Source organism: Neolamprologus brichardi, chromosome 18 (genome assembly GCF_056152115.1).
Source record: "Neolamprologus brichardi isolate AB-2024 chromosome 18, ASM5615211v1, whole genome shotgun sequence".
Lineage (NCBI taxonomy): Eukaryota > Metazoa > Chordata > Actinopteri > Cichliformes > Cichlidae > Neolamprologus > Neolamprologus brichardi.
Window position 1 is genome coordinate 13,445,742 of NC_142121.1, and position 25,064 is coordinate 13,470,805.

The window sequence follows — 25,064 nt, forward strand, 5'->3', positions numbered from 1 at the left end:
TTGGATTGTGGTAGGAAACCACAGGGAGAGCATGCAAACTCCACCCAAAGGTGCTCCAGCTGATTCCTGTCCTGCTACGAGACTAGTTCCAGTTTTACTTAATACAATAATAAAACCTTGTGAGGCTCAGAGTGAAATGAGTCAAAGCGTTCAACCAAACTTTATTTGCACACTTGGCCGTGTTCATGTATAAAATACATCAAGACACTTCACAAATGATCCCTTCCCTTAATTCAAGAGTTTAATGAGGCCCATAAAAAATGAAGAGGGGTGTCACTTTACAAGCAGCAAAACAGGAAAAACAAAAACTGTAATATAGGTATAGATCATAGGTGGAGACAGCTTCAGTGTCTGAAAAGTGACGCCAGAAGCACAAACTACCACAAAACTGCTTTCTAATGATCATCAGGGGCGACTCGAGTGGTTGCAAAAAGACCTCGGGTCCTATAGAAGTCTATGTGGAAAAGACCCTCTCCCCTGACTTTTTAAACGCTTCCTGATGAGCTGATGGTTTCAAAACCCAAAAGAAGGTGACGGCGAATAAGCTCATCAAGGCTTTAAAACAAGACTTCACTAACCAGAGCGTGGTGTCATGGTAGCTCCAGCCATCTTCCATACTGTCTATGGTTTGGATGAGTACACACAAACTGGTGGGAATAAATCAGTAATAAATCAGAAGTTCAAAGCCCATGTCGTGCATGGTGAAAAGTTTCACAGACAGAAAAGATACACCTACTGTAGAGGATCTCTGGAAGCACATCACTGGAGGCGTTTAAATACTTAATCGGAACTAAGGTGAAAAGTGTAGCTTCAATGCTCCTGGGTGAAAACTTTAAAGGTCTCTTTGTGTGTTTGAGAAACAAAACTTGTCTATGGCAGACGGAGCATCTTCCTAAAGTCTTGGCTTTTCAAAGGTGTGATGTTTCTAACTAACTGACAACAGATGGCAGTAAACGTGGCTAATTTGAGTTGGTTGTATCCTCTACAGACAGTAAGTACAGTATATGGCATTTAATTACATTAGGAGGAGTAGTAAAGGACAGAGAGAAATACTAAAGCACCGATTCCTATAATGGTTGGCTTCAGTCAGTGAGACAAACCCCACTGTGTGAAAAAGGATAAATATCCTAAGGGGTGGTTTGGAGGAACTTGAACGCACAGGCTCAGGTAGAGGAAGTTTAGCCCTTACAGCCTGAAGCCCGTCGTAGCCTCCTCACAGCTCATCTCCAGTGTGACCTTGGTTGAAGGCGTCCCCTGTCAGCTTGTCCTGAGCCTCCTTCATACCAGATATAACTGAGTAGCAGAGAGGAAAGAAAGGCAGAAATAAATAAACATGAACTGCTGAAAGTTTGGAAGATATATCTGAAGTTTTGTTGTATTTGTACAGCAACAAGGCACAACCACAGTTGTCTTAAGGTGCTTTAAGATGAAGGTAAAGACCCTACAATATTATAGAAAGATCCTTAATGATCCAGTGATGTATACCTAACTACATGGTGACAGTAGGGAAGAAGAACTCCTTTTTTAAAGGAAGAGATCATATTTCAGGTGATTTTACATCACATGGTTTAATCTTAAGTGGACTGAACAGTGCAACTCTCTTTCTGTCAGTGTGAAGAGGTCCAACTACACATTTATTCCCTGAGATGTCTTAATATGAGAAAAACTAGCTGCTGATTAATTTCTTACGTATTACTCAGTTACTTTGGTAACCATGGGGGAGGTTTTTAATCAGCAGGACAAGTTGTAAAACTTACACAAATACAGTTAAACATCATAAAATGTATACCCTACTTCACATTTTCCAAAGCCACCTTGTTGGATTCATATTGGAGTCTTTGCCAGGCTGATTCTGGCCCCTGGGCCTTATGTTTGACACCCCTGCAATACAGGATAGATCCATGCTTTCTTGTTGTTTATGCCAAATTCTGACCAGACCATGGCAGTGTTGTGTAATCGAGACTCATCTGACCAGGCAACGTTTTTCCAGTCTTCTGTTGTCAGATTTTGGTGAGTGCATGCAAACTGTAGCATCAGTTTTCTGTTCCTAAATAACATGAGTTTCACCCGGTTTGGTCTTCAGTTTCTTAAATATATCCTGAGCAGTCAACGACCTGCCACCTTCGAAGTAAATGAAATCACCTTTTCACCTCATTCTGATGCTCAGTTGGAACTTCAGTAGGTTGTCCGTATGGTTAAAAGGATTGGCTTACTGCTATGTGATTCGCTGATTAGAGATCTGTGTTAGCAAGCAGTTAAACAGGTGTACCTAAAAAACGTGTTCAGTGTAGTCTGCAGTACAGTAAATCTCATCTCTCCTCTTCTGAAAGTTATTTTTTGTCCTGTTTTCTCTCTTTTCTACCCCTCAGCTCCAAACCAACCAGGGCGTCTTCTCCCTGAGCCTGCTCTTCCTTTTAAAGGGGAGTTCTTCCTCCCCACCACCAAGTGTTTGCTCATAGAGGACAGTTTGCAGGATCTTATAATATAAAGCGACCTTAAATTGGCTGTGAAGTGAATTTAATATCCCACCAACAGAGAAATGATCATCTGGACTGTTACCGTGTTCTGCGTTGCTGTAAAAGTACTTGTAGTTGGGGTTCCCGTTTTTGTTGTTGATTTCAGGATGGACATGGCCGAGCGGATCTGTGAAGGAAATAAAGAGGGGAGAAAAAAAAAAAGTTGAAACAGATAAAACAAAAACTGTGTTTTTCATTTAATCTAAGATGTTCTTGACGAATAATTCCTCATATGATATTCTGATGTTTATTTATGAAGAGGTGGGTTTTATTAGAAAAGTCTGGGTGGTGGTGCGGTGTGGTGTAGGGCTGGGCAGGGTAGCTCAAAGAGCAGTGATATTGAGCAGCACAGCTGTTGTAGCCATACATCTGTTAATCAGCTTCTCCTTTGATGTAGCAGCATGCTGAGACCTGCCATGCTGGGCAGTTCCCAGCACAGCGCACAGCTTTTTCTTAGTATAACGTGTGTCTGTGCGTGCAGGATAAACTAATAAAGACTGCTAGCTGTCTAAATCACCGGCTTTCAACATTTTGATGATCAAGGCACACTAAAAGGGAAAAAGACATTTTTTTGCCATCCATGAGTCAAAATTTCCCATCATAATGTCAAATTTTTGATGTAATTACTAAGAAAATAACTGAAAGTTCAAAACATAACTTGAAATTTGAGTTAAATTGACACTTTAAGTTGATAACTTGAAATTTATGGAGAGACATTTGCTTTAAAAGTGTTACAAATGCATACCTTATGATCCACAAGCATAAAACTAAGATGTCCCAGTTTATACTGAGAAATAACGCAACTTAGTCTGTGGATCTGTGCAAAGCTTTCAGTGTGAAAAATCCCAGGTGGGCCTGGGACACAATCTGTGCATATCAGGCAATTGTGCACACGCATTTAAGGCTTTATAAGTAAAAATGGTAAATGGCCTGTATTGTATAGTGCTTTACTTAGTCCCTAAGGACCCCAAAGCGCTTTACACTACATTCAGTCATTCACCCATTCACACACACATTCACACACTGGTGATTTCAAGCTACATTGTAGCCACAGCTTCCCTGGGGCGCACTGACAGAGGTGAGGCTGCCGGACACTGGTGCCACCGGGCCCTCTGACCACCACCAGTAGGCAACAGGTGAAGTGTCTTGCCCAAGGACACAATGACCTTGGGGCTCAAACCGGCAACCTTCCGATTACAAGACGAACTGCCAACTCTTGAGCCACGATCGCCCCAGCAAGTAAGCAAGGGATGTTGCCTGTCCTTTTAGCCTTTGGATTCTTTGGATAGACGCATTTTTAAAACAGTTTACGTGGATTGGAGTGTGCATTTTTGAGTCCTCAAAAGTTGCACACGTTTGTAAATTTTAGTTCACGCTTCCTACCCATTTGTAACACTTTTGAGGCAAATTTCTCTCCATATAAATTTTGACTTATGGATAGCAAAAATATTTTTGCAGTGGCTGAAACAAGCTTCCACAGCTTTTACAGCCTGTCTGACCTACAACAGGGTCATGTCAACCTCTGGTTCAGATCTGATATATCTTCTCGGAAGGAATGTCTGGCCAAATTATTCTTTTTAGTGCAAATAAGTGCATAAAAAGTACAGACACAATTCATGCATAAACCTTTGAGTTTATGTGTAGAGCTGCAGGAAGTTCAACCTGCCCATTAGGTTAACATTTCCCAAAGAGAAGTGGATGAGACTTGTATGACAATATTGTTTAGAAACTTTTTGTTGTATTATTTCTAACAATACTAACTTTAGTTCTAAAAACTTTCTGTTTTCTGATAATATAATGTAACCTGGACCAGAAAACTATTACTATTACTCCTCAAAGATGTTTACATCAAGGCTGATTACGCCCCCGCTTTCCTACCAAGGAAAAGAATCCGAGGAATGTATCCCCCATCTGGGCTGAAGGCTTCATCCTTTGGCTCCTCTTCATCCTGTTAAAATGAGAGATTAGTGGAAACAAATTCAAAAACAGCCAATGTGTCAATTCTGACTTGTAGCATGATGATAAAACAAGAATTAAAAGGGAACAAAAACTTGATAGTTTTACATCAATACACTGAAATAAACAGAAAATATAAGAAGCAGCTGCTTTAAGGTGCTTTCAATATATCCTCACCTCCAGGTTCACCATTACAAAGTTGTGCGCCAGTTCAGAGATCTCCTTGGATTCAGCAAACTTGGGCTTCAGTGCTGATTATAAAAACAACAACATAATAAAGAGGTTATTTTACACCACAATCAAATGCAAACCAACCAGAGCTTTTAAATTTACGGTGAAGAAGCTTAAATAATTAAAAGCCTCTGTTGTTCTTTAGTTTTACAATTAAGACATTTCGTTAAGTACAAAAATAAAACTTAAATTTTCAGATCTGCTGAATTCTCATGTTACATTTCACTTGTTACTGAAAATAGTCACTTTTTCCAACAACCCTTCCGGTTTTTGTCATTTCCTGATTGCTTTGTTTGTCCCAATTTTCCACATTACACGTCTGGCTGAGATCCAAAGACAGGCTTCCTGATTAACAACAACACTGTAGCTACGATTTGGATCATTTTAAAAAGCTGATAAAAACAGTTGATTCTGCTTTCAACAGAAATATTTTCCCATGAATATATTTTCTGTAACATTTAAATTGCTAAGCAATATCCTAAGTTAATTAAACGAATATAAAACTCAATTTCAGGCATTGTAGATAGATTTCATCTCCAACTTTTGTCATTCTTGGACTTTACAATGACTCAGAATCATCCTTGTTTAGCTCCTTAGTTCATCGTCTGTCTGAAAGAAGCTGGTTTAGCTCATCTACCTTTAAGGCGACTTTCTTCTGATTGGCTGTTCATCATAAACAGACCCCAGGGTTTGAGCGGATGCACAGATTTAAATACCTGGGAGTCCACATACACAAACACCTGACATAAGCGACTAACATCAGTGCTGTTTTAAAAAGGCTCAGCAGCATCTGTACAGCTTCAGGTGTTTAAGCATCTCTGCATTGCTACCTTACAGGTTTTCAGGAGCTTTCTGGCAGGTTGCTAAACCACTGATAACATGCCCTGCACTAAAAAAGCAGCACTTTAGGGGCGTTTTAAAGTATCCATACAACAGCCTGTTCTCGCAGACAACACAACATGTTCATTCTTGTTCGTGAGCCACACATCTAAAGTTTAACATATTAAATTCTCAAATGTCCACATTTTAACACTTAGTGAACCAGTCACTTACAAAAAAATGTGATATCTTAAGAGGTGTAAGCGTAATTTCAACACCTTGTCCTGGTTGTTCAACACAGTGAGCCTACTATTATTACGTGTACATAAATTTACTGATCATAAAAGCTTCACGTGTACAGTATTTGATGTCTTTATGACTCAGACAACTTGTCTAAATTTTAAACCTTTTATGTTTAAATGTTTTCTGTAAAAAAAATAAAATAATTTTTAAGCAGGAAATATGCAACATGTCTGGCTTTGATTCTCTCTTCAAAGTAATGTCAATCGACTAAATTCAAAAACGTTCACCATGATTTTAATTACACCTAATGTGGCGTATTTTTACGTTATAGAAGAGACTTTTCGGTGGAACATTATTTTACCTTTGCAGGCTCCACACCAGCTCTTGTGGATGATGACCATGATCGGCAGCCCACTGTTAATTTAAACACATTTAAAAGTGCATCAAAACCAAAATTAAACTCATGCTGTTCCAAACTAAAAACTTCTCACACTGCTCCATGTTTTTAAAGCCTGAAATTGCAACACATGAATTGCCGCTCGTTGACAACTTGTCAATCTGCTCCTCTAACCAGGACAAAAATAGATATATGCGTGGGGGGTTTTCACAGCTGCCTCGGGCTAATCTTTGCACAAAAGGCTCTTTGGCAGCATTTCAGGAAGTGTTTGAAATATTTTAGCTCACCTGGCTTCAGCTTCTTTCTTGGCATCTTCCAGCGTCCTCCAGTGGATGTGATCACCAAATCCTGCAGGCAGAGACAATCAATGAGCACACCCACACTGTGTATCTGGTATTGTGTTGCACACCAGGGTGTGTTCGCCCTAAATTCTCAATCAATAGATAGAGGTATGAGGAAACTCTGGCAAATACAACTGAATGGCAAGTTATTTGATATTAGTCATATAAAAGTCGCAGGCTAGATAGTGCTACAGCAAACAGGGCTGAAACAAGGTACTTTATACAGCTACTTCACCAGTAATAAAGGTAGTAGTAGCTTATTACTAGTAGTACTATGAATAAGCATGAAATACATTTTAGATAAACAAAAATAAAGTGGCAAATTTACTAAAGAAAAAACTATTAAAATTAAAATCTGGAAAATTTATGAGGAAAAAATGTAAGAAAAAAATGGGAAAACTGAGAATTAAAATGTGGCGAATTTATCAGAAATAAACCGGCAAAATCTGCAAGAAGAAAAAGCTGTTTGATAATAAGACAAAAAAACATTTTATTTAACATCCTTATTATTTTCTACTCTTTTCGGGGTACTTCTGAATAATTAAGATTGCAATCAAACCATTAATCATTTGTTTCAGTACTAAACTTTAATCGCATTCACTAGCTTGTTTCTTTTAACGCCCACTACTATTTACATTCATACTGTACAACTTTTTTTTCCAATCAAAATGCATCTACATTCATGTAGGCATATTTTATTTAAGCATATATCTCATCTTCCTGTGTTCTTAGCGAAAAACATTTTAATTTGAGTGAGTATAATTATAAGTTAATACAGTATTAATGAAGAAATCGTTAAACTAAAAGGAAAATGCAGGTCTGTAGAGGACTTAAAGCTATAAAACAACTCGGCTAAGCTGACCAGAAAAACTACAAATTATGTCTGCCCGACAGAAACACGTGCATACACCTGCTCAGTAAACCAGGACACAGATATTAGGTTTCAGGGAGAAAGACATCTGGCTCTGCCCTGCTCTGCCACTGATGACAATATCAATGAAGCTACACAAAGATCCTGCTTTAAATCAATCATTAACTCCAGATTTAAACTCACCTCCCCCGCTGGTGGCTCCCACAACCTCCTGGAAACACGATAAAGAGATTAAAAGCTGAAAAACTGAGAAAAGGCCGAATTTCAGCAGAGAGGTTTGCATTTTGAGTGCTTTTCCTTGTCAAAATGCGGACGGGAACAGCTAATAGCAGTGACCGATAGTTAGCCACGTGACCCGGATGTATAACAGCCGCGTTTCATAATAAAAGCCCCATTGAAAAGTTGGGATTTTACAAAACTGTGCACAGGAAAAAGGTTTTGTTTTGTTTTTTTTAATAAATATATGTTACAATTCTTCTTTCTTTCTTTCTTTCTTTCTTTAATAAAAGAAAGAAACTGGGTGGAGTTATTTCCAAGAAAAAAAAATGAAACGTTTTGTTACTAGAATTTTATTTGAGAGAAAAAAAATGCAAAATTGCTGTCATTTGTGTGTGTGTGTGTGTGTGTGTGTGTGTGTGTGTGTAAAATTTACAATTTTCTGTTTATTTGCCTAGATTATTTAGTTTTCCATGGTCCCTTTGAATGTTCACTTCTGTCAGAAGTTTAAATCTACTTTTAATGGTTTGAACAGTTATTTTTCCAGAGTTGAATGATTGTACAACTTACGTCTTTAATGACTATAGGAAATGAGGGTTGTTTGCATAATTTATTTTTGATTTCCTGTAGTCCACACAGGATCAAATGTTTACACACAGGCTAAAATATATTCATAGACTCAATTAGATCTTTTAATAAGCAGAGCTCAAGGTTCTACAATGTCTTTTAACTTGACAAGGCCAAAAAGTGTTAACTTCTTCTTGGTGATCACAATTGACAACAACTGGTAATTTCTCAAAGGAGAATTGTAGATTTCCGTTGGGAAGGTGTCTTGGAGTCATTTTGAAACAACTGCAGATTCCAAGATCATAACTTTAATTACCTGTACACAACTACACTTTTCCAGATGTATCACCACTTTTCCAAGGTCTGGAAGAAGACCCAAACTGTGACCTTTAGATCAGAGGAAACAGGTTAGGATGTTCAGAAACAACCCGGGCACAACCAAGGCTCAAGCCTGTCATGAATTAGAAACTGTTGGGACGCCACTGTTACTGTCCACAGTGAAGTGAGTTTTACATCACCATGATCTGAGAGGTGCTGCTTCAAAATCAACACCTTCAGGCTCGACTAGTGTTTGCAGCCATTCACAAGGAAAAACCAAATGGCTTCTGGAGAACAGTTTGAGCTATTTGACCACAATGATGAGAAGTATGTTTGGAGTAGTAATGATGAGGCTTTTAAACCTAGGAACACTTTTCCCATTGGTCAAGCATGGTGGTAGCATTACACTCTAGGACTCTTTTGCTGCCAGCGGTACTGGTACACTGCACAAAGTGGTTAGAATAATGAAGAAGGGAAGAGCACAATTGGGTGTTCGAAGAGACAATAATCCCAAATACAAATCAAAAATGGGTTAGGAATGGCTAAAGCAGGCTAACATTAAGCTTCTAAAATGGCTTTCCCAAAACCCCAACTTCAACCTATATTGATAATTTGTGGACTATGCTTAATAGCCGGATCTGTGCCAGGAAACCAATTAAAACTTTACCAAATCTGCCAAAAAGATTGGTCAAATATCAGCGGCCGAGATGCAACTTTAACCAATCATTAATGGGATTTTGTGCATATATACCCTGTATGGGTTATAGAAAATCCAAAATAAACACAAACTTGTGCACACAGTTCTTGTTTATTTAAATTAATTAAAGGATTTTGTCCAGTCATACCAACCTGAAAAAGGAAAAATCGAAAAAATCATGAAAAGCCCCAAATTACCATGACATTAATGTCCGTGAGGAATGTATGTGAACTTCCCTAAAACTTTCATATTTGTAATAATCATGTTGTGTTTGTGGGCGTGCACGTTTGTGCGCGTGTGTGTGTCCGCGTTTTACTATTGGCCAACGGTGATTAATTTTCCTTTTGGAGGGGCGGGTCATATGACATCACATCCACATAACCGCGTGCTCTTCGCTGCTTTGTCACATAGTGAAGCTAGACAACGAAATTCTGATATGACACCGGAAAGTCGTGCCAAAATAAAAGTTTGAACTACATCGAAATATAGCAAATATACAATATATTTACATATGTCAGTTAATATAAGTTTAAATTTAACTTGAGATATTTTTAACATTTGTATTTATGTCCTTTTCACCTGGATAAAAGCTATATAACATCGTTGGACGGGCGTTATTTAAACTTTATAGTGAAAATTCCAACAGGAAATGAATGTGATTGCTGTTGACTTAACGATAGTTTAAGCTAAGCTGGGTGGTTAACAGCGAGACTAGTACAACCGACCGTCAGCAAATTCATTACCACAGGTAATTTGGGGGGTATTTCTCAGCAGACATCTGCGCTGGTTTGTTTCCATCGTTGGATTTGAGCTTAAATTTAGGTGTCGATACCAAAGCAGGTGCGTTCAGCTTGTTTCTTCTGGCTTGATGCTAGCATTAGCTTAGCTACTCAACTAGTTAGCAGCCTAACTAGCTACAGTTATCGTGGATGTAATTTAAAACGTCAAAGCCCGGATATATCTCTTCATCACATTCAGTGTATAATGGTCAGCAGGTTGAGTATAACGATTAGATTGTCAGTCAGCTCATTTCCAGTTTGTTATTTTGGGGGATTATTGTAGCTCATGCTAGGACTATTGTATTTCAGCAGCAGCATGCGGCGCTCCCCAGGCAGATGGTGGTATTAAGAGCTGAAAAAAACAAAAACTGTTTTTTTCCCCTCTTTGATAAGCATGGGAATAAAATCACGTTAAATGTGTGTTTTATTTTTTACTTTCAAAACAGAACACTATGAATCAAGAGAAGCTCGCTAAACTTCAGGCTCAGGTCCGAATAGGTGGAAAGGTAAGAGTCTGCTGGATGTCTGCTTTTATTCTAATTATGGTAACTTAACAGATGTCACATTTTCATTCAGATTCATCTGTCATGGGTTCATTTTCCTGCTCATTTCAAGGTGTGATGGTATTCAGCTGAGGTCTGGTGTTTCCTCCTGACCTCAGCATTCCCTTTTTGGGGAGGGCAGAGCTGTGCCCCCCTTCATCTGTGGCCTCTCTGGCTTTGTTAACATTTATTGTGAAGCCTTCAGTCACACACTAGGTGGCGTTATTTGTTTTTCTTGCTCTGAAATTTCTTTAACCTCACATCGACATTCTCAACATTTTTTTTTTTTTTTTAAACTGGAGTGACCCTCAACAGACTCTTGTTTCTGTGTATATATCACAATGAATTTGTGGTGCTGAAATATAGATGCATTATGTCTGGTTTAAATATTTGGGTGGGAGTAAAGCTCTTCCTTAAAATAAAATAAAGGTTAGTGGACACTAGTTTAGCTCACTGGGTGGAGGAGGCAACCAATATCTCACATGGCTTAAGCACCTTTCTATGTTTTCTGTTCTTCAACCTATAGAAGCTTTCTGATAATTCAGCCATCACAGAAGTTTGATTCGCTTCAATTGAGTAGTGTGGTTTTTAACTTTTGGGCTAACTTCCCTTTTTTGGGTGTAATATTTTGCTTACTAGTGCATCAATACTGACCATGTTTTGCTTAATATGGTCACATGGAAGGTCACATGACATACAGTAAGGTATGTCTTTTCTCTTGGTACTTAAAAAAATCAATTGTACTTGTCCAGTGAAGTGACCTGTGCTGTGACACTGTGAACATAAACAGGATTTCTTTACATTACACAGCTTGACAAAACCCCCAGTATCACCACCGTGGTTGGCAGCTTTCTTTCTTAATCCAGTTTTATATAAGTAAAGAAAGCAGTGCTGCAGAAAATCATGTGAATTCATACATTTGTTTGTTGTCACTTAGTACATTCTCAGTGCTACTGTTTGTTTCTCATGTGACATGGAATCTTCACATTACTCAGTGTGTCTCCCATATACCATTGAAGATGACGTGGTGTTTACCTTTGTTCCAAAGTGAAAACATTTCCTTTGATTTTGTTGCCTGTTGATAACTAGCCTTGAAATAGGCTTATGCTCTATTAGCTGTATTGCTGGCACTGTAAAACAGACTTGGTATAAAATTAACCAAGCATCAAAATGTGTTTTCAGGTACATTTCTGAGAGTGCACCAATTCTGCTTTAATTGTACTGCTCGGCTTCTTTCTGTGGGATAAATTTTCTTCTTCAGCAGTTTGAGATTGAGTAACGTGCATAATCTCCTTTGGACTAGGTCATATGTTTAGCACCAGTCAATGTAAAATAAGGGAACTCATTATGTCTGTCTTTATGTTACACCGCTCAGTAGGGCTGTTCAATATAACAATGTATATTGGATGAAGATATAAAAACATCTATCGTTTTATTTTACGCTATCGTTTGTTTCGTGGTGTCGTAAAATAAACAGTTCACGGCAATATTTTTTTTCATCGTTTTGATGGTCACTGTAGTGGCTATATTAATTTCTTAAAGTTCTCTCTTTCTCTTATATTTTATATAACCAAACTGCAGACGGACAAGCGCCTTTTTTTTATGTGTTGTCGTTAGCAACAACGACGGTAACAGCATCGTGTGTCCACTTGTTTATTTTCCACATAAACCTTTCACAATAAAGCTCAAGATCCTGTTAAGACTTTTCAAAATAAACTGAATCACGTGAAAGAATATGCAGATTATTTACGCATGAGAAGCAAAAAAGAGCCGTTCGGTGCTAAAAAAATAAACCTTAGACTCAAACGTTAGAACAGGCTTTTCCCCGCAGCATGCCGTGTAATAAATACTCACAAAGAAAACGGCGGCCTTTACAACTTATGTCTAAAAATGTATCATTTCATGCATCGGTTAAAACACTCAACTCCAGTTACGCGACGCCCAGCTGGAAACACTTCATGCAAGTCAAGCTGCCTGAGATTCACAGAATTTACAGAAAATGTTAATTTTTGTGATTTATATCGTTATCGGGCGATAGATGTCTTATATCGGGATATGAGATTTATCGCACAGCCCTACCGCTCAGGTCTTCCTAACTGGACAGATGTTTAAATTTAAAGTGAAGCATGTTCCAGACATTGTCGTCATCTACTTTCAGCCGCTCCCTTTAGTGATCACCATAGTAGATCACCTGCCTCCATCTCACCCTATCCCTAGCATCTTCTCTGTCATACCAACCCCCTGCATGTCTTCCTTCACTGCTTTCATGAAATCTTCCCTGTGGTTTTGCTCCATTCCTGCAGCCTGGCAGTGCCATCTTCAACATCCATTGTCCAATATATACACTACCCCTGTTCAGCACATATCCAAGCCATCTCAGCCTTGCCTCTCTAACTTGAGCTGTCCTTCTGATGTACTCATTTCTAATCCTGTCCATCCTGATCACTACGAGTGAGAATCTTAGCATTTTCAGCCCTTCCTTCTGTCCTTTTTGTCATTGCCGCCACTGCTGCAGCATGACGCCACAGCATGTCGCCGCAACATGTTAATGAAAAGGTTTGGTTCTGTGTTTGCTTGTCTAACCAGTGACAAATACACAACAGTGGTTGTACACATGGCAGGTTCTTCAGTTTTCCTACTGTTTACACTCACAATGTTGGTGCATGTGGGAAGCCTAACTTCCAGCTGAAAATTCAGAGATTTCCAACTTTCCATTTCAAATGGAGCACTGTATTTTAGCTGTTTGTGGATGTACCGACGGTGCTCTGCAGTTTTGCCACTAAGTACTAGTGGCCAGTAGAGGCTCTCCATTTTATATTAGTTAATCTGTTTTGTTTTTTTCTATTTAAAATGATTGTAATGAATGAGCCAATCACAATCATTGTGGGTGGTGTAAATGCAGCTGCTTCTGGGGAAATTTGGGGTTCAAAATCTTTACCAAAGACACCGACCTTGTAAATTACCTGACTACTGCTCTGCCTCCTGAGCCACAGTATTTATAGATTCATGTAATTATCTTGAAGAATGCACTCTGAGATGGAAAGAATAAGCCACTCATTTATAATAATAATAAAAACAGGTCTTTTTCTGTGAGGGTAATTTTATGTCCGTGACAGGATGACGCGTGTGACCTTAACTGTGTTTGACATTCTGGTTCACTCGGTTATGAAATCCATTTTTTCCCCTTCAGGGAACGGCCCGCAGGAAGAAAAAGGTTGTTCACAAAACGGCAACAGCTGACGACAAAAAGCTGCAGGGCTCTCTGAAGAAACTGGCAGTGAACAACATCGCAGGGATAGAAGAGGTGAGCCATCAAAGGGAAACTAATGCTACTGTTACTCTCTGTGTCTGTTCTATTTTGATTTGTTTCTTTCTGAGGATCCTGAATTTTTTATCATTATGTCATGCGGCATACGAAGGGATGAAAGATGGGGGGGCGCCTAAGTGAAATGCAGTCATGTCATCTTCCAGTTTATTTTTAGGGAGCTTTCAGCAAACGGGCATACCATAAAGTGTCCTTGTTACATCAGAGCATAAACAGAAAAGGGACCCTTACCTTATGCACATTTGTTTTTTTTCTTTTCTTTTTTTTGACTGAGAATATATTTTGTCTTTACAGCATACTGTTTATATTAAGATAATTACAGCAGTTAGTTTTGTTGGTTTTATTTTGCAGGGCCTGTACAGCGTGGTGATTTTGGGCTAGATGTATATATTTTTTTGTTACTTTGGCATCAAGCATCAAATAATATAATATATTTTGTTTTCCATTGATGAATTTGATTATGCTCAACCCAGCCCCTAGCTTAAATCTGTTTACCTTATATGTGGCTGTTTAAATGTGCAAACTGTGGTGTTTAGTGCCTCAGGAAAAACATGATTCATAGACCAGTCTTAAATCCAACAGTCTCATACGTCTTTATTTTGGTTGAATCACATCACACACTTGCTAATTTGGAACCTGATACAGTCACATATAATCTGTACAGCGGGTGTTTCTGGGACGGGCCCAACAAAAACTACTCAGAGGACATTAATGCATTTGTCACAGATTCTTGAAAACTGAAACGTCTTCTACTGTACTTCTGTGTTTGTAGTACTTTATTTCCTCAGAGCATTAAGACGTATTTCTGTTTTTGGAATCCTCTGCCCACCAGAGTGTCTAATATACCTGGGCTGGTGCTAGTAAGCCTGACGGTGCAAAATCTTGTAGGATAAAGGCTCTAATCCAGACTGTGCGGTTTCCCTCTTTCTCTCAGGTGAATATGATAAAAGATGACGGGACGGTGATTCACTTCAACAACCCCAAAGTTCAGGCGTCTCTGTCTGCCAACACCTTCGCCATCACGGGCCACGGAGAGACCAAACAGCTGACAGAGATGCTGCCCGGCATCCTGAGCCAGCTGGGAGCCGACAGCCTCAGCAGCCTGCGCAAGCTGGCTGAGCAGTTCCCACGGCAATGTGAGCATGCACACACAAAAACACACGTTCCGTGTCACAATGTCAGAGTGCCCTCTGAGGTTGTCATGCGAATAATGGTCACGGTCACGTCAGACAGAGGTTTTTTTTGTCACACAAGAATGATTGTGGTGAGAGGAGAGACTATTGTTCAGGTCTCCCTGTTGGCAAACGCAGATCTTAAATGACTTGGGCGTTTGCAGTTGGTCATGGCTGAACTTGCTTAAGACACTTGCTCTTACATTATTGTGCATTAATCCAGCAGTGTTTTGTTTAGAGTTACTGAGGATTAGACGTAACGTGACTGTGAGTCTGAAAGAATCAGAGCACTTGGGGAGTGATTGGTAGTTGGTAAGGGCAGGAACGCTTCCAGCACACGGTCTGAGCATCTAGATGATTCAGTCTGCAGGGGCTGGCCTTGTAGATGATGCACATGGAGATGAAAATAAACCCAGTGAAGCAAACATGGGAAACAGGACCATCTTTTTCACTTGGAAGCACAGCACAGCACAGCTAACCTTGTGCTGTGAATCTGTGCAGAGTCCAACACAGGAGCAGAAATAAAGGAAAATGTCACCGTGACGTCTTCTTGGGGGCCGTTCTGCAGCTTATGATAATGTTTTGTGGTCTTTTAGCACAGCTACTCTGATATTATGTTGGCAGCTCATCCTGCAAGTTGCGTGGCAGGTTCTCTGCCTCTCTCGTAGACTGTAAATAAAAGATGGCTGATGTAATTTGACACATTTCTTTTTCGACTCTGACTTTTAAACATCAGCATTAGTTAGCTTGAGTACAGCTTGATAGCTGTCACTTAGGTGTGTAACAGACTAAATATGAGAAATATGATAGTAAAATAAAACTGAAACACAAAGTTCCTGGATGACCTGTACCAAACAAACATAATATTTCTCATAACTGTACTAAGGTGTTCCAAAAGGCACCACAATTCCATTTGGTGGGGGTGGTGATACACATCAGTCAGCACTACCACACCTCTAACTAAGCAATAACAAAAGTGAGTCACTATCTAGTTGTGATGAAGCGGTCATTTATTATTTCTTCTTCTTCTGAAAATTAGTCATTTTAACATCACAGTCTATAACGTTATGGTTAATCATGATACTTCTAGCTTAATTTTACAGCCCTGGAGGTTGTTGTTTGGTTTTAATGGTGGGTTATATTTAGTCTGCAATAATTTCCCAGCAGAGCACCGCTTTGTACCAAGGGATCAGTGGATGTTAACATTATGGAAGTTGTAATGTGACCCTTAACATTTGATACATTTTTGTGTTTTCATTTTTTTTAGCAATGGAAATGAAAGCAGTCAAGGAAGAAAACGCAGAAGAGGATGATGACGATGTCCCAGGTACTGATACAAATTATTATCCTTGAAGTAAACAAAGCTGCTTCTTCTTCTTCTTTTTTTATATCTGGTTTTGATCTTGCTTGGGGCACAGATAGTAGTTCATCAGTTATTTTGTGTGTTTAATCAGATGGGTTAAAGGTTCAGGGTATCAGGAATAATGGGGGGGGGGGTCCCCTTGAGGAGTAAATCACTGTCACTTTCAGCAGTTGTCTCTTGAATCTCTTTAACCGAACACTGCTCTGCTTTCAGAACAAAATCAGGTGATCTTTGTTGTTTTCTGTCTTGCAGATCTCGTGGAGAACTTTGACGAAGCCTCAAAGAATGAAGCAAACTGATTTTCCTTTTATTTTATTTTTTTTTGCCCCCTTGGTCAACCGTTTTCAGTTTTAATTTTAATTTTTTTAACCTCTAACAGCCTCACAAGGGGCACCTCCCTTTGTGGGGGAACGGTTGTTAAAGGTGCGGTGCATCATCTCCAGAGACGTGAACCATTTCGGGTTAGCCTGCAGCCGCAGCAGCACTACGACACACACACACACACCTAAGTTCTGATTTCACTAGTCGGTGATATTGTGGACACAGTATCTGTAACTCTCAGTACCCAAAGGACTCGCAATAGTTTAGAAATAAACTTCTTATATGGTTAAACGTGGCTAGTATTTAAGAGATTATTAAATTGCAGTTAATGTGAATGAGTGATTCACTTAACGTTATAGTGGTGATTATGAATTTAATAAAACATTTTTGGGCTATTAGAGTTTCTCTTCATTTACTTTACTGTTCAGATTTGTCAACCATATCTTGCTACCTATCCGCCTCGATGAGCAGCTGTAAAGTGGTCTGGTGAGGCCTTAATGTGTGAAATACTTGTTTTCATTAATAACTGAGCTCTCATGTACTCCAGAAGTCCTAATGTCAAAGTGTAATAAATTATTGGGACAAACTCCTTCAAAGTAAAATTTTCTTTGTCAGGACACTGAGTCAGATGATCTTTGGTTACAGTGTGTCCATGAGTTCTCGTGGAAACAGGGATAAGGAAGGGGGGCATCCAGAGGTCTTTCTAGGAAAAACAATGTTGTCTTCAACACATTACTGTAATTCTATATAATTATTTAATATAGTGTTTAAGCTTCTGTAGGAAGAAAAAAAGTTTAAGTTTTGAAGAAAAAAAATGGATCAACCTCGTAGTCTCACAGTGGTTTGATCCACCAACTTTCCCTAACATGTTTATTTTTGGAAAAGTTTTGAGTTGGGTTGAGTACTCATTTTCGCTCCACTACAGTGATTACAGGCAGGCTCTTCTGGCTTCCTCTGGAGCCAAAGAACGTGTTGGGCAGCTATAACTGGAGCTGTTTTAATTCTCGAAATGCTGGGAAAGATGCTTTTAGTTCCCTCTTTAACAGAGAGTAGTAAAGGAAATAAGAGTGCTAACCCTTAAGTCGTAGCCATAGCAATCTAATAGTTACTAAAACAACAATTGGAAAGTGACTCAGAAATGTAAATGTTAATGGGACATTTTTCCTATTATGCTACATTACATGGCCAAAACTGCTGAGCCCTTACAGATTACACCTACAGGAGCTGCTCAGCCATGAAGCTCCCGGTGTACAGTTTCTGTGCTGATGGTAATTTTGTGTGGTCTGCCTCTTTGTGGCTGAGTTGCTGTGGATCCTAAACACTTTGCAGTAACACTACATGTAGTCCACCACTTGCACAGCACTTTGCTCTCAGTCTGCTGGCTTACTTGGAAGCACTTGTCACTGTTGCCAAGTGCTTACTCATAGAAGATTGTGTGATTGGTTTCTTTCTAATATTGTAGGTGTTTTAACCTTACGGTAGAAAGCACCTTGAGGTGACTGTTGTAGTGAATGGGCACTACATAAATAAAATAAAACTGAATTGTGCAAAATCCTGGAGAAAAGAAATTGAACAAACCAACTTGTTGGAACAGTGACATCCTATCACAGCATCGCATTCCAATTCTTTTAACCAACCTAGTTCTTTATGAACGTTCATAAATGGAGGCTGTAGGGAGAGGTATTTAATTTTATACTCCTGTGACTGAAAGCAATTGAATCCAAAGATTAAGACGTGGCCCAGTCATGTTATCCTTATGATGAATTTATGGCTGTAATCAAACGGCATTTTTTTTCAGCTCCATTACACCATTGTTGAATGAAGTGCTTTAGTGTGGCCTCCATATCGATAAGTGGTAGTCATATTACTTAATGCATATTTATGGAGACGGGTGGTTGGCTTGCAATTGTCATTATTTATTTTTTTCAGGGCAATTGATATAGTAATTATACAGTATAAAATGTTCTGATTTCTCATGGGCTTCCCATTATTGGGCTGCTCCCTACTCTGCAACACCTCTTTAAAAATGGGGATTTTTTTTTTTATATAAAAATACTTCCTTACCAGTGAAAGTACTTCATTAAAGCTTTTTATGAGACACAGCAGAAGCATAATCTGCAAAATATCAAAAATAAAAGCGGTTCTATGTTATCCCACTACAATACACCAAATCTGCGTGCGCTTGTTTTTTGTTTAAAAACTCATCCTATAACACCAAGACTTGAGCAGCAAAACCTGACACACAAGTTCTTATCTATATGGGATATTATGACATCATCATGTTACCTTGCTACCACCTAGCAATGGGTGAAAATGACCATTTTAGTATTCATGTGCCTACATCAACCTTATGAAAGAACTGTATAATTTTTATACAGTGTATAATTCTACTTTATATTTACAAAGGTTTAATTAAACATATATATGTGTATATATATATATATATGTATATATTATAGCACCATCACGTCGCCTGGCAACCACCTAGCAGTCAGTGTAGCCTTTCCCTGTTAGGTGTCAAACCTAAGGCCCAGGTAACAGAATTGGCCCAGAAGACCAACTGGACAACTTGAAAATGAAAATATGAAGGAAGGCATCAATTTTGTACTTTTAACTGTATTTTTATACATTTTACAGCTTTTCCTAATAAAACAAATCTCCCCATTTATACTGCACCAAAGTAAGTGATAGTGATAGTGAAAGTAAGTGATAGACAAATAGAAAAGTTCCTTTTCCCCCCCACTATGTACTATAGAAATTTTAGCAGTTACTAGTGCACAGTCCTACAACAGGATATTTTCTGTCATTTTTTGTTAACTGGAGTTAATAAAAACATTAAATGTTGTAATTACATAACAGCATTGGCACTGAGCTACCAGAACTTGTTTCAGTAATTTTACACATTTATTTCTTGCTTGGTTTAATTTCTGTATTGTTTGTAATTGAATTACTTGTTTTCTTAAATGTAAGCCATATTTGGTCTTATTATGAGTAGGAACTTTAAACAGCATTTCCATATTGTATAAAGCAGGTTGAAAAAGATATAATAATAACATTATACTGTAATAATATATCCAAATTTCTTAGATTTATAGTAAAATGCTGCAATGAAGTCTATAATCTTTTAATGTTAGTATTACAGTACAATGTAACAAAATACACAACATTTACTAGCATTACTACTTTGGATAATGTAAACAGCATTTCAGCTGTCTAAATATTATAAGAAATTAAACTCATGTTGATCATTTTTGACAAGTAGAACAATAATAAAGAGGGGGAAAGTTAATAAAAGTGCTCTTCTGCATCATCAAAAACAGGTTGACTATCTAAAAATGGAAAAGAGGAAGTGAGCAATTGTACTCTGTCTCATTTAATTTCAGTTTTATTTAGTTTTATTATTTCTTCTATTATTATCCTATTATTATTATTATTATTACTACATTACAAACCAATAATAAAGTTATTAAGACTTTTATTAGTCTTTTATATCTGCTTAACATTCTCTTTTGATAGGTTTGCATCCATTACTATAGTCACTGTTTTTCACTTTCTCGATCAGTAATTACAGGAACTGTTCATATTGCTTTTAACACTGCGTTATTAAAACTGCAGCCAGAACTGCGAGTACGGAGGGGTTAAAAGAGTTTGGGTGGTTTTACACATCACATCCCATTCATTGATCACCTCTGACGGTGCTGCATCGTGCTGATCAATTCCTCCATGCCTGTCATCCTCTGCGAGGGCTGGCAAGGTTATAGAGAGTGGGGATGAATGGGCCATTTTGGCTCTAGGGTGTCGTGAGCGGGACGGAGCCGCGGACCCTCCCCGGGGCTCAGCACCTCACCCTCCGCTCCGTTTGAGCCAAAATGTCCCTGCTGCTGCTGCAGCGGTGGCGGCTGGACCACAGTGCAGGCTGGACGGAGCTGAACGGTTGGAAGTTTGTCAAGTTTGACACTAAGGGTTGGTTCAACACCGGAAACTGCGTGATTGTTTGCGGGAAAGTAAGAGCTCAGAAATTAAACTTTAATAATAAGTGGGATTTGCATTAAATCATATGTTACATACACGTGATAAAAGGCTATAAAGTGTTGTCCTTTTAAGAGCCTTTAGTTGCTTAAGTAATTTCTAAATAACAAAATACAGTCTGTTCCTCCTTTACAAATATGTGTGGGTTTAGCCTAATATTATAGACTGTCAAATAGATTTGAACACAGCCAGACCTTTGACTATATATTACTTTTAAATCTTCCTTATTTGAAAACTATTTTCTTCCTGTTTTATAAACAAGCAAATAGTCAAATCTCTCCCTAATATTTTAGGGTCTTTCCCTTACAACACCATGAGGTGACTGTGGTGTAGAAATAAAACTGAATTGAATCATATTAAAAAATGTGGATGTTTAGTATTTCTTTTCCTGTAAATTTGCTAGTTGTTCTTTTTTTCATTCATTATCTGTTGACTATATTCTTCTTATTTACTACTAACATGGACTGGCTTTTACTGAAAGATCCGTCCAAACATGTTTTAGGAATAAAAGAAGGAAAAAGAACTTTCCTGAAAGTTGTTTATCTAGTTATAAAATAATACAATAACAACTTACACGTAAAACGTACACACTTTGCTGTTACAGCATCAAAAAGATGGGTTGTTTTAATCCATATATTATCTGTAACCGAATTGTTTGTTTTTCTTAAAGGTAAACATAGTAATTATAATTTTGGTTGGTGTGTTTATTTTATAAAGCAGTTTGAAACAAAAAAATAACTAAAGATAAAAGAAAAGTCATAATGATGTCCAAATTAATTAGATCTGCATTCACAGTTTTTCTCTTGGCGTTATAATGTAACCTCTATGGGAGATGCTTTGCGTCTTATTTTGAAAACCGGTAGTTTAGGATTTCCATTTTGCCTGACTTATCGCTGCTCCTTCTTTTCCCCAGTATTAAACCTTGGGGGAGGGATCCTTGAGTGCTGCTGTCGCACAACTACGCTAGACTAGAAGCTTTACTTTCCGACTGTTTGAATCAGGCAGGCAGGCGGTGGTGGGTCTACGCGAGACGGATACTCAAAAATAGCTCTGAAAGGCGATCAGGTATGGCGGATGCTAACGGAGGGGCTCCGCGGTACTTTACGTAAAGATGAGGATTCCTCCGGTGAGTAACTGGATTTGTTTTCGTGACATTTCACGGGTCTGCTGTTGCTCCAACGTTTACAAAACCGCCATTGCAACGCTAACTATCGATGCAGCCCAAGTGAGCGTGGACGGCTGCGGTGCTATCTTTTTTTTTTGCTTATTTGGTGGATAAACGGTGAGGAATATGGAGAAGGTGCCGTTACGGTAACACTATATCTTACGTCTATTACACAACGCGCTCTCCTTTACATTGCGAGCTGCGGATAGACAGCCAGTGAGGTTGATAGCAGTGCGACAGGAGGAAAATACTTTGCTGTGGGTGACTTAATGTGAGGAGGAAGGCTTTTTAGGGTTTCTATTACCCGTTATGACTGGCCGTTAGCAACGGAACCCACCGAGTCAGTGACGGCGTGAGTGTCCGCCAGAGCAGCAAGTCTCTCCCGTCACTCGGCACACGACTGCCCGCTCAATCTTTAGGGCTATTTCTAGCTTTCTCCAGTACAGCCAGCTGCTGTTAAGTGCTATTATTTGACGCCTAAAATCTCAGTTTTTGCCACACTGCTAAGACGAATGGGTCAGAATTGTTTTGGAAACTTAACTCGTGGCCTTTGTGAATTTGGTTTAATTCAGCTAGCTGCCCAGCTAATACAACTACCCAAGTTAACAAACAAATAGACAAACACTTCACCGCTGCTGTCGTGTAGCCGCACCAGTTTAACCCACCTTCTTTTAATGACACAGAGTAGCTTTCCATGTGTTTTCCCAGTCTACCTGAGAGTGATCTTCATCCAGCGAGGGTGTGTTTGGCCTGCAGGCACAGCCACAGTGCCACTTATGGTTGCATAATCCAAGCAAGTGGTCATCTATGCGCTCTCAAGGGTTGGTTTGGTGAGCTTTCCTGGTGCTACATCTTTTGTATTTGGTCTCTTTGCTTCTGTCCAGGTCTTGGATAGTGAAGAATTTCAAAATCAACTCGGAATATATAAAAAAAAATTGTGCAGTTCAGCTAGGATAACTTTTTTTTTTTTTTTACGTTTTGATTAGGTAAGTTATGCTTCTCAGGTTGAACAGTGCTACTTATGATTTTATAAGCTAATCAAATGGTCATCTACCTGCTCTGCACAAGTGCACATCTACAATAAAGACTAGGATCCTTTTTGAGTGATCTGTATCTTTTATCCTGGCAATGTCATTAAAAAAATGATATTATGCCTTATAAAATAAATTCCTTACACTTTCTAATAGATTTTAATAATACAAGGGGAAGGTGGGTTTCCCTTTGGTGCTGGCTTGAACCCCTCTGGTGGGTGCTAGAAATTCAAGTTACCAAATAGTTGAAAACTAAATTTAAAAAGGGGTTATAGTAACATTTAGACTGGATTTTGATTAATGCTCTGCTGTATGTCAAAGTCCTCTCTTATCTATCTGCTGATGATGAGCAGTTTAAACATGGTCTGGTGCAAAATATTTGCAACACAAGTCTCTTTCTTTACAGCTCCCTGAATTACTGACCTCTTATGTCAGTGAGTAGTCTCTTAAAGGGGACCCATTATAAATATCCTTTTTTTTTTGCCACTGTTATGTGAGTGGATGTGCATATTACACGTGCTCAAAAATGAAAAAGGTGAAGTAATGAAATAATGTCAGTGTTGTGTACAAGAAACCACTGTCAGCGAAAAGCTCAGGCTTCACACTGCTCTGCATGCTCGGTCTTAGGTAGTTTTGTCTCTCTTTGATGACAGCAAGAGCAGATATGCCTAATTTTGTCATCTCAGGTGCAAAGTGCTTGTTTTGAGAACAGAAGCTCCACCCACACTCCGTCTGTTTGAAAGGGACAGCCAATTAGAAGAAGGCTGGCTTAAAAGAGGCGATAATACAGCTTGTCATTGAGTTGATTTTGTATCTATGGTAGTTTAGTCCAAACAAACCTTATCAGGTTTCTTGTTGATGCGACTTTTGCATTTGCTGTCCAGACTTTAGTCCAGGCCTGGAGGTGGATTTATCCAGAAGTAGGCCTGTCCCAGGGGCACCTTGAATAGTCATCAGCAATGGCGAATTAAAAAATGAATTTGGGACCAAAGAAAAAGCCTCATCACCACCACATATCTTAACGTATATTTATTAATCAAATGGTACTAGACGGTATTTGGCAATATTAATGTGAAATTAGTTTTTTCCCATGAAGCATAAAGATATCCCACTTCATCTTCAGGTGGTTATAAATCCCAGTGAGGATGTGTGATTCGACTGATCCAACAGACGCCCGTGCAGAGACGGGCTCTCATGTGTGCAGAGACGTCCCAGATGTAGGTTACTGTATGCTTTCAGAAAGAATTACAAGTCTCCCCAATGGCAGACCAGCAGCCAGTCTCCCTGTGCTGATTTTCTTTCTTTGTAGTGGTGGTTAAATGTAGATCAAACATGAGGGAGAAAGGAAGCTCGTAATAGCTTCTGACACGTTCTGTGAAGCAGAGCAGCTCTTTATAACAGGAGGACAGCTACTTTCCTCTTTCCTCCTGAAGGTAAATCTCAGGGGATTTAACTTTTTCAACCTCTCCTGTCAAAGAAATTATTTTATTTTTAAGCGAGCATGACCTTTCAGAGGATACAAACCTGTGGCATGTTTTCCTTTTATGTGTTTTGGCTTTTATTTATTTTGTCATAAAAAAAAGCTTAAAGGAGTAGAAGGAGGAGGTAGGACAACTCCCAGTGTACTTCCAGCTTGGGCGTTAAGCATAGCACACATTACATAATAATGTGTCACTCAGTTTGGCGATCATGCTGGTAGAAAGTGATGTCAGTCTATTCTTAAAGAGAGGAAGCGATCACTTGAGGTTTCCTGTGTTCACCCTTAGTAGACGGCGTCTGGAACGCGGCGGTGCTGGATGTGGAGCTAAAAACATTGTTTCTCAGGATGTGAGATCGTAGTCCTGGGAATTCTTATAGCATCAGAAATAATGGGAAATTCAACGTGTTTTTGTTTTTATTTTTTTAATGATTTATAACATGTACATTTTTTGTTTCTCCAAATCCAGAGTTGCCATTTAATCTCACAGCTCCAGATAAATATCATTCTAACTCTTGAATCATCCATTGATTATTTTTATGATTACTTTTTAACAGTGTGAAAAGGGCAGCCGGTTTTCTTTAGTTTCCGTTAATTAAAAATCTTGGCCAACCACCTGTAGTTTGCCTAACCATAACTTTCAAAGGCAAGTAAAAAAAATTACACTTCTTATTTAAAAATATAGTTG

At 38.8% G+C, this 25,064-nt stretch overlaps 3 protein-coding genes across 5 annotated transcripts in view; 2 read left to right on the forward strand and 1 right to left on the reverse strand.

Annotated features, from left to right (window-relative positions):
* Positions 1-126: 126 nt before the first annotated feature.
* Positions 127-7,721, reverse strand: txndc12 (thioredoxin domain containing 12 (endoplasmic reticulum)). Its single transcript, XM_006792313.3, has 7 exons — positions 7,558-7,721; positions 6,450-6,510; positions 6,127-6,179; positions 4,650-4,723; positions 4,395-4,464; positions 2,560-2,643; positions 127-1,293 (listed from the first exon to the last, which is right to left on the reverse strand). The coding sequence occupies exons 1-7, from the start codon at positions 7,655-7,657 to the stop codon at positions 1,214-1,216; spliced, it is 522 nt and encodes a 173-aa protein (XP_006792376.2). The 5' UTR covers positions 7,658-7,721; the 3' UTR covers positions 127-1,213.
* A 2,104-nt stretch (positions 7,722-9,825) lies between these two features.
* LOC102784069 (transcription factor BTF3 homolog 4-like) lies at positions 9,826-18,845 on the forward strand. Of its 2 annotated transcripts, none has more exons than XM_006792311.3 (6): positions 9,826-9,920; positions 10,398-10,457; positions 13,684-13,797; positions 14,753-14,954; positions 16,258-16,317; positions 16,606-18,845. In XM_006792311.3, exons 2-6 carry the CDS (start codon positions 10,404-10,406, stop codon positions 16,650-16,652), a joined length of 477 nt encoding a protein of 158 aa, XP_006792374.1. In that variant the 5' UTR covers positions 9,826-9,920; positions 10,398-10,403; the 3' UTR covers positions 16,653-18,845. The 2 variants fall into 2 exon arrangements, with proteins under 2 accessions (XP_006792374.1, XP_006792375.1); XM_006792312.3 differs by having other exon boundaries at positions 9,834-10,012.
* Positions 18,846-21,565: 2,720 nt separating this feature from the next.
* The window catches only part of zfyve9a (zinc finger, FYVE domain containing 9a), a 37,638-nt gene continuing 34,139 nt past the window's right edge, over positions 21,566-25,064 (forward strand). For both annotated transcript variants that reach the window (XM_087832553.1, XM_035908296.2), the window contains exon 1: positions 21,566-21,829. The gene's annotated coding sequence lies outside the window, so the exon portion shown is untranslated. The remainder of the gene's footprint in view (positions 21,830-25,064) is intronic.

Excerpts from the sequence above, each read along its gene's own strand:
- txndc12 (XM_006792313.3), bottom strand. The coding sequence starts at position 7,657 with ATGCAAACCTCTCTGCTGAAATTCGGCCTTTTCTCAGTTTTTCAGCTT. Across the intron at positions 6,180-6,449 it reads AAGAAAGAAGCTGAAGCCAG|TGGGCTGCCGATCATGGTCA; the intron begins GTGAGCTAAAAT and ends TTAAATTAACAG. Across the intron at positions 4,465-4,649 it reads TTGTAATGGTGAACCTGGAG|GATGAAGAGGAGCCAAAGGA; the intron begins GTGAGGATATAT and ends TCATTTTAACAG.
- LOC102784069 (XM_006792311.3), top strand. The coding sequence starts at position 10,404 with ATGAATCAAGAGAAGCTCGCTAAACTTCAGGCTCAGGTCCGAATAGGT. Across the intron at positions 10,458-13,683 it reads AGGTCCGAATAGGTGGAAAG|GGAACGGCCCGCAGGAAGAA; the intron begins GTAAGAGTCTGC and ends TTTCCCCTTCAG. Across the intron at positions 13,798-14,752 it reads ACATCGCAGGGATAGAAGAG|GTGAATATGATAAAAGATGA; the intron begins GTGAGCCATCAA and ends TCTTTCTCTCAG.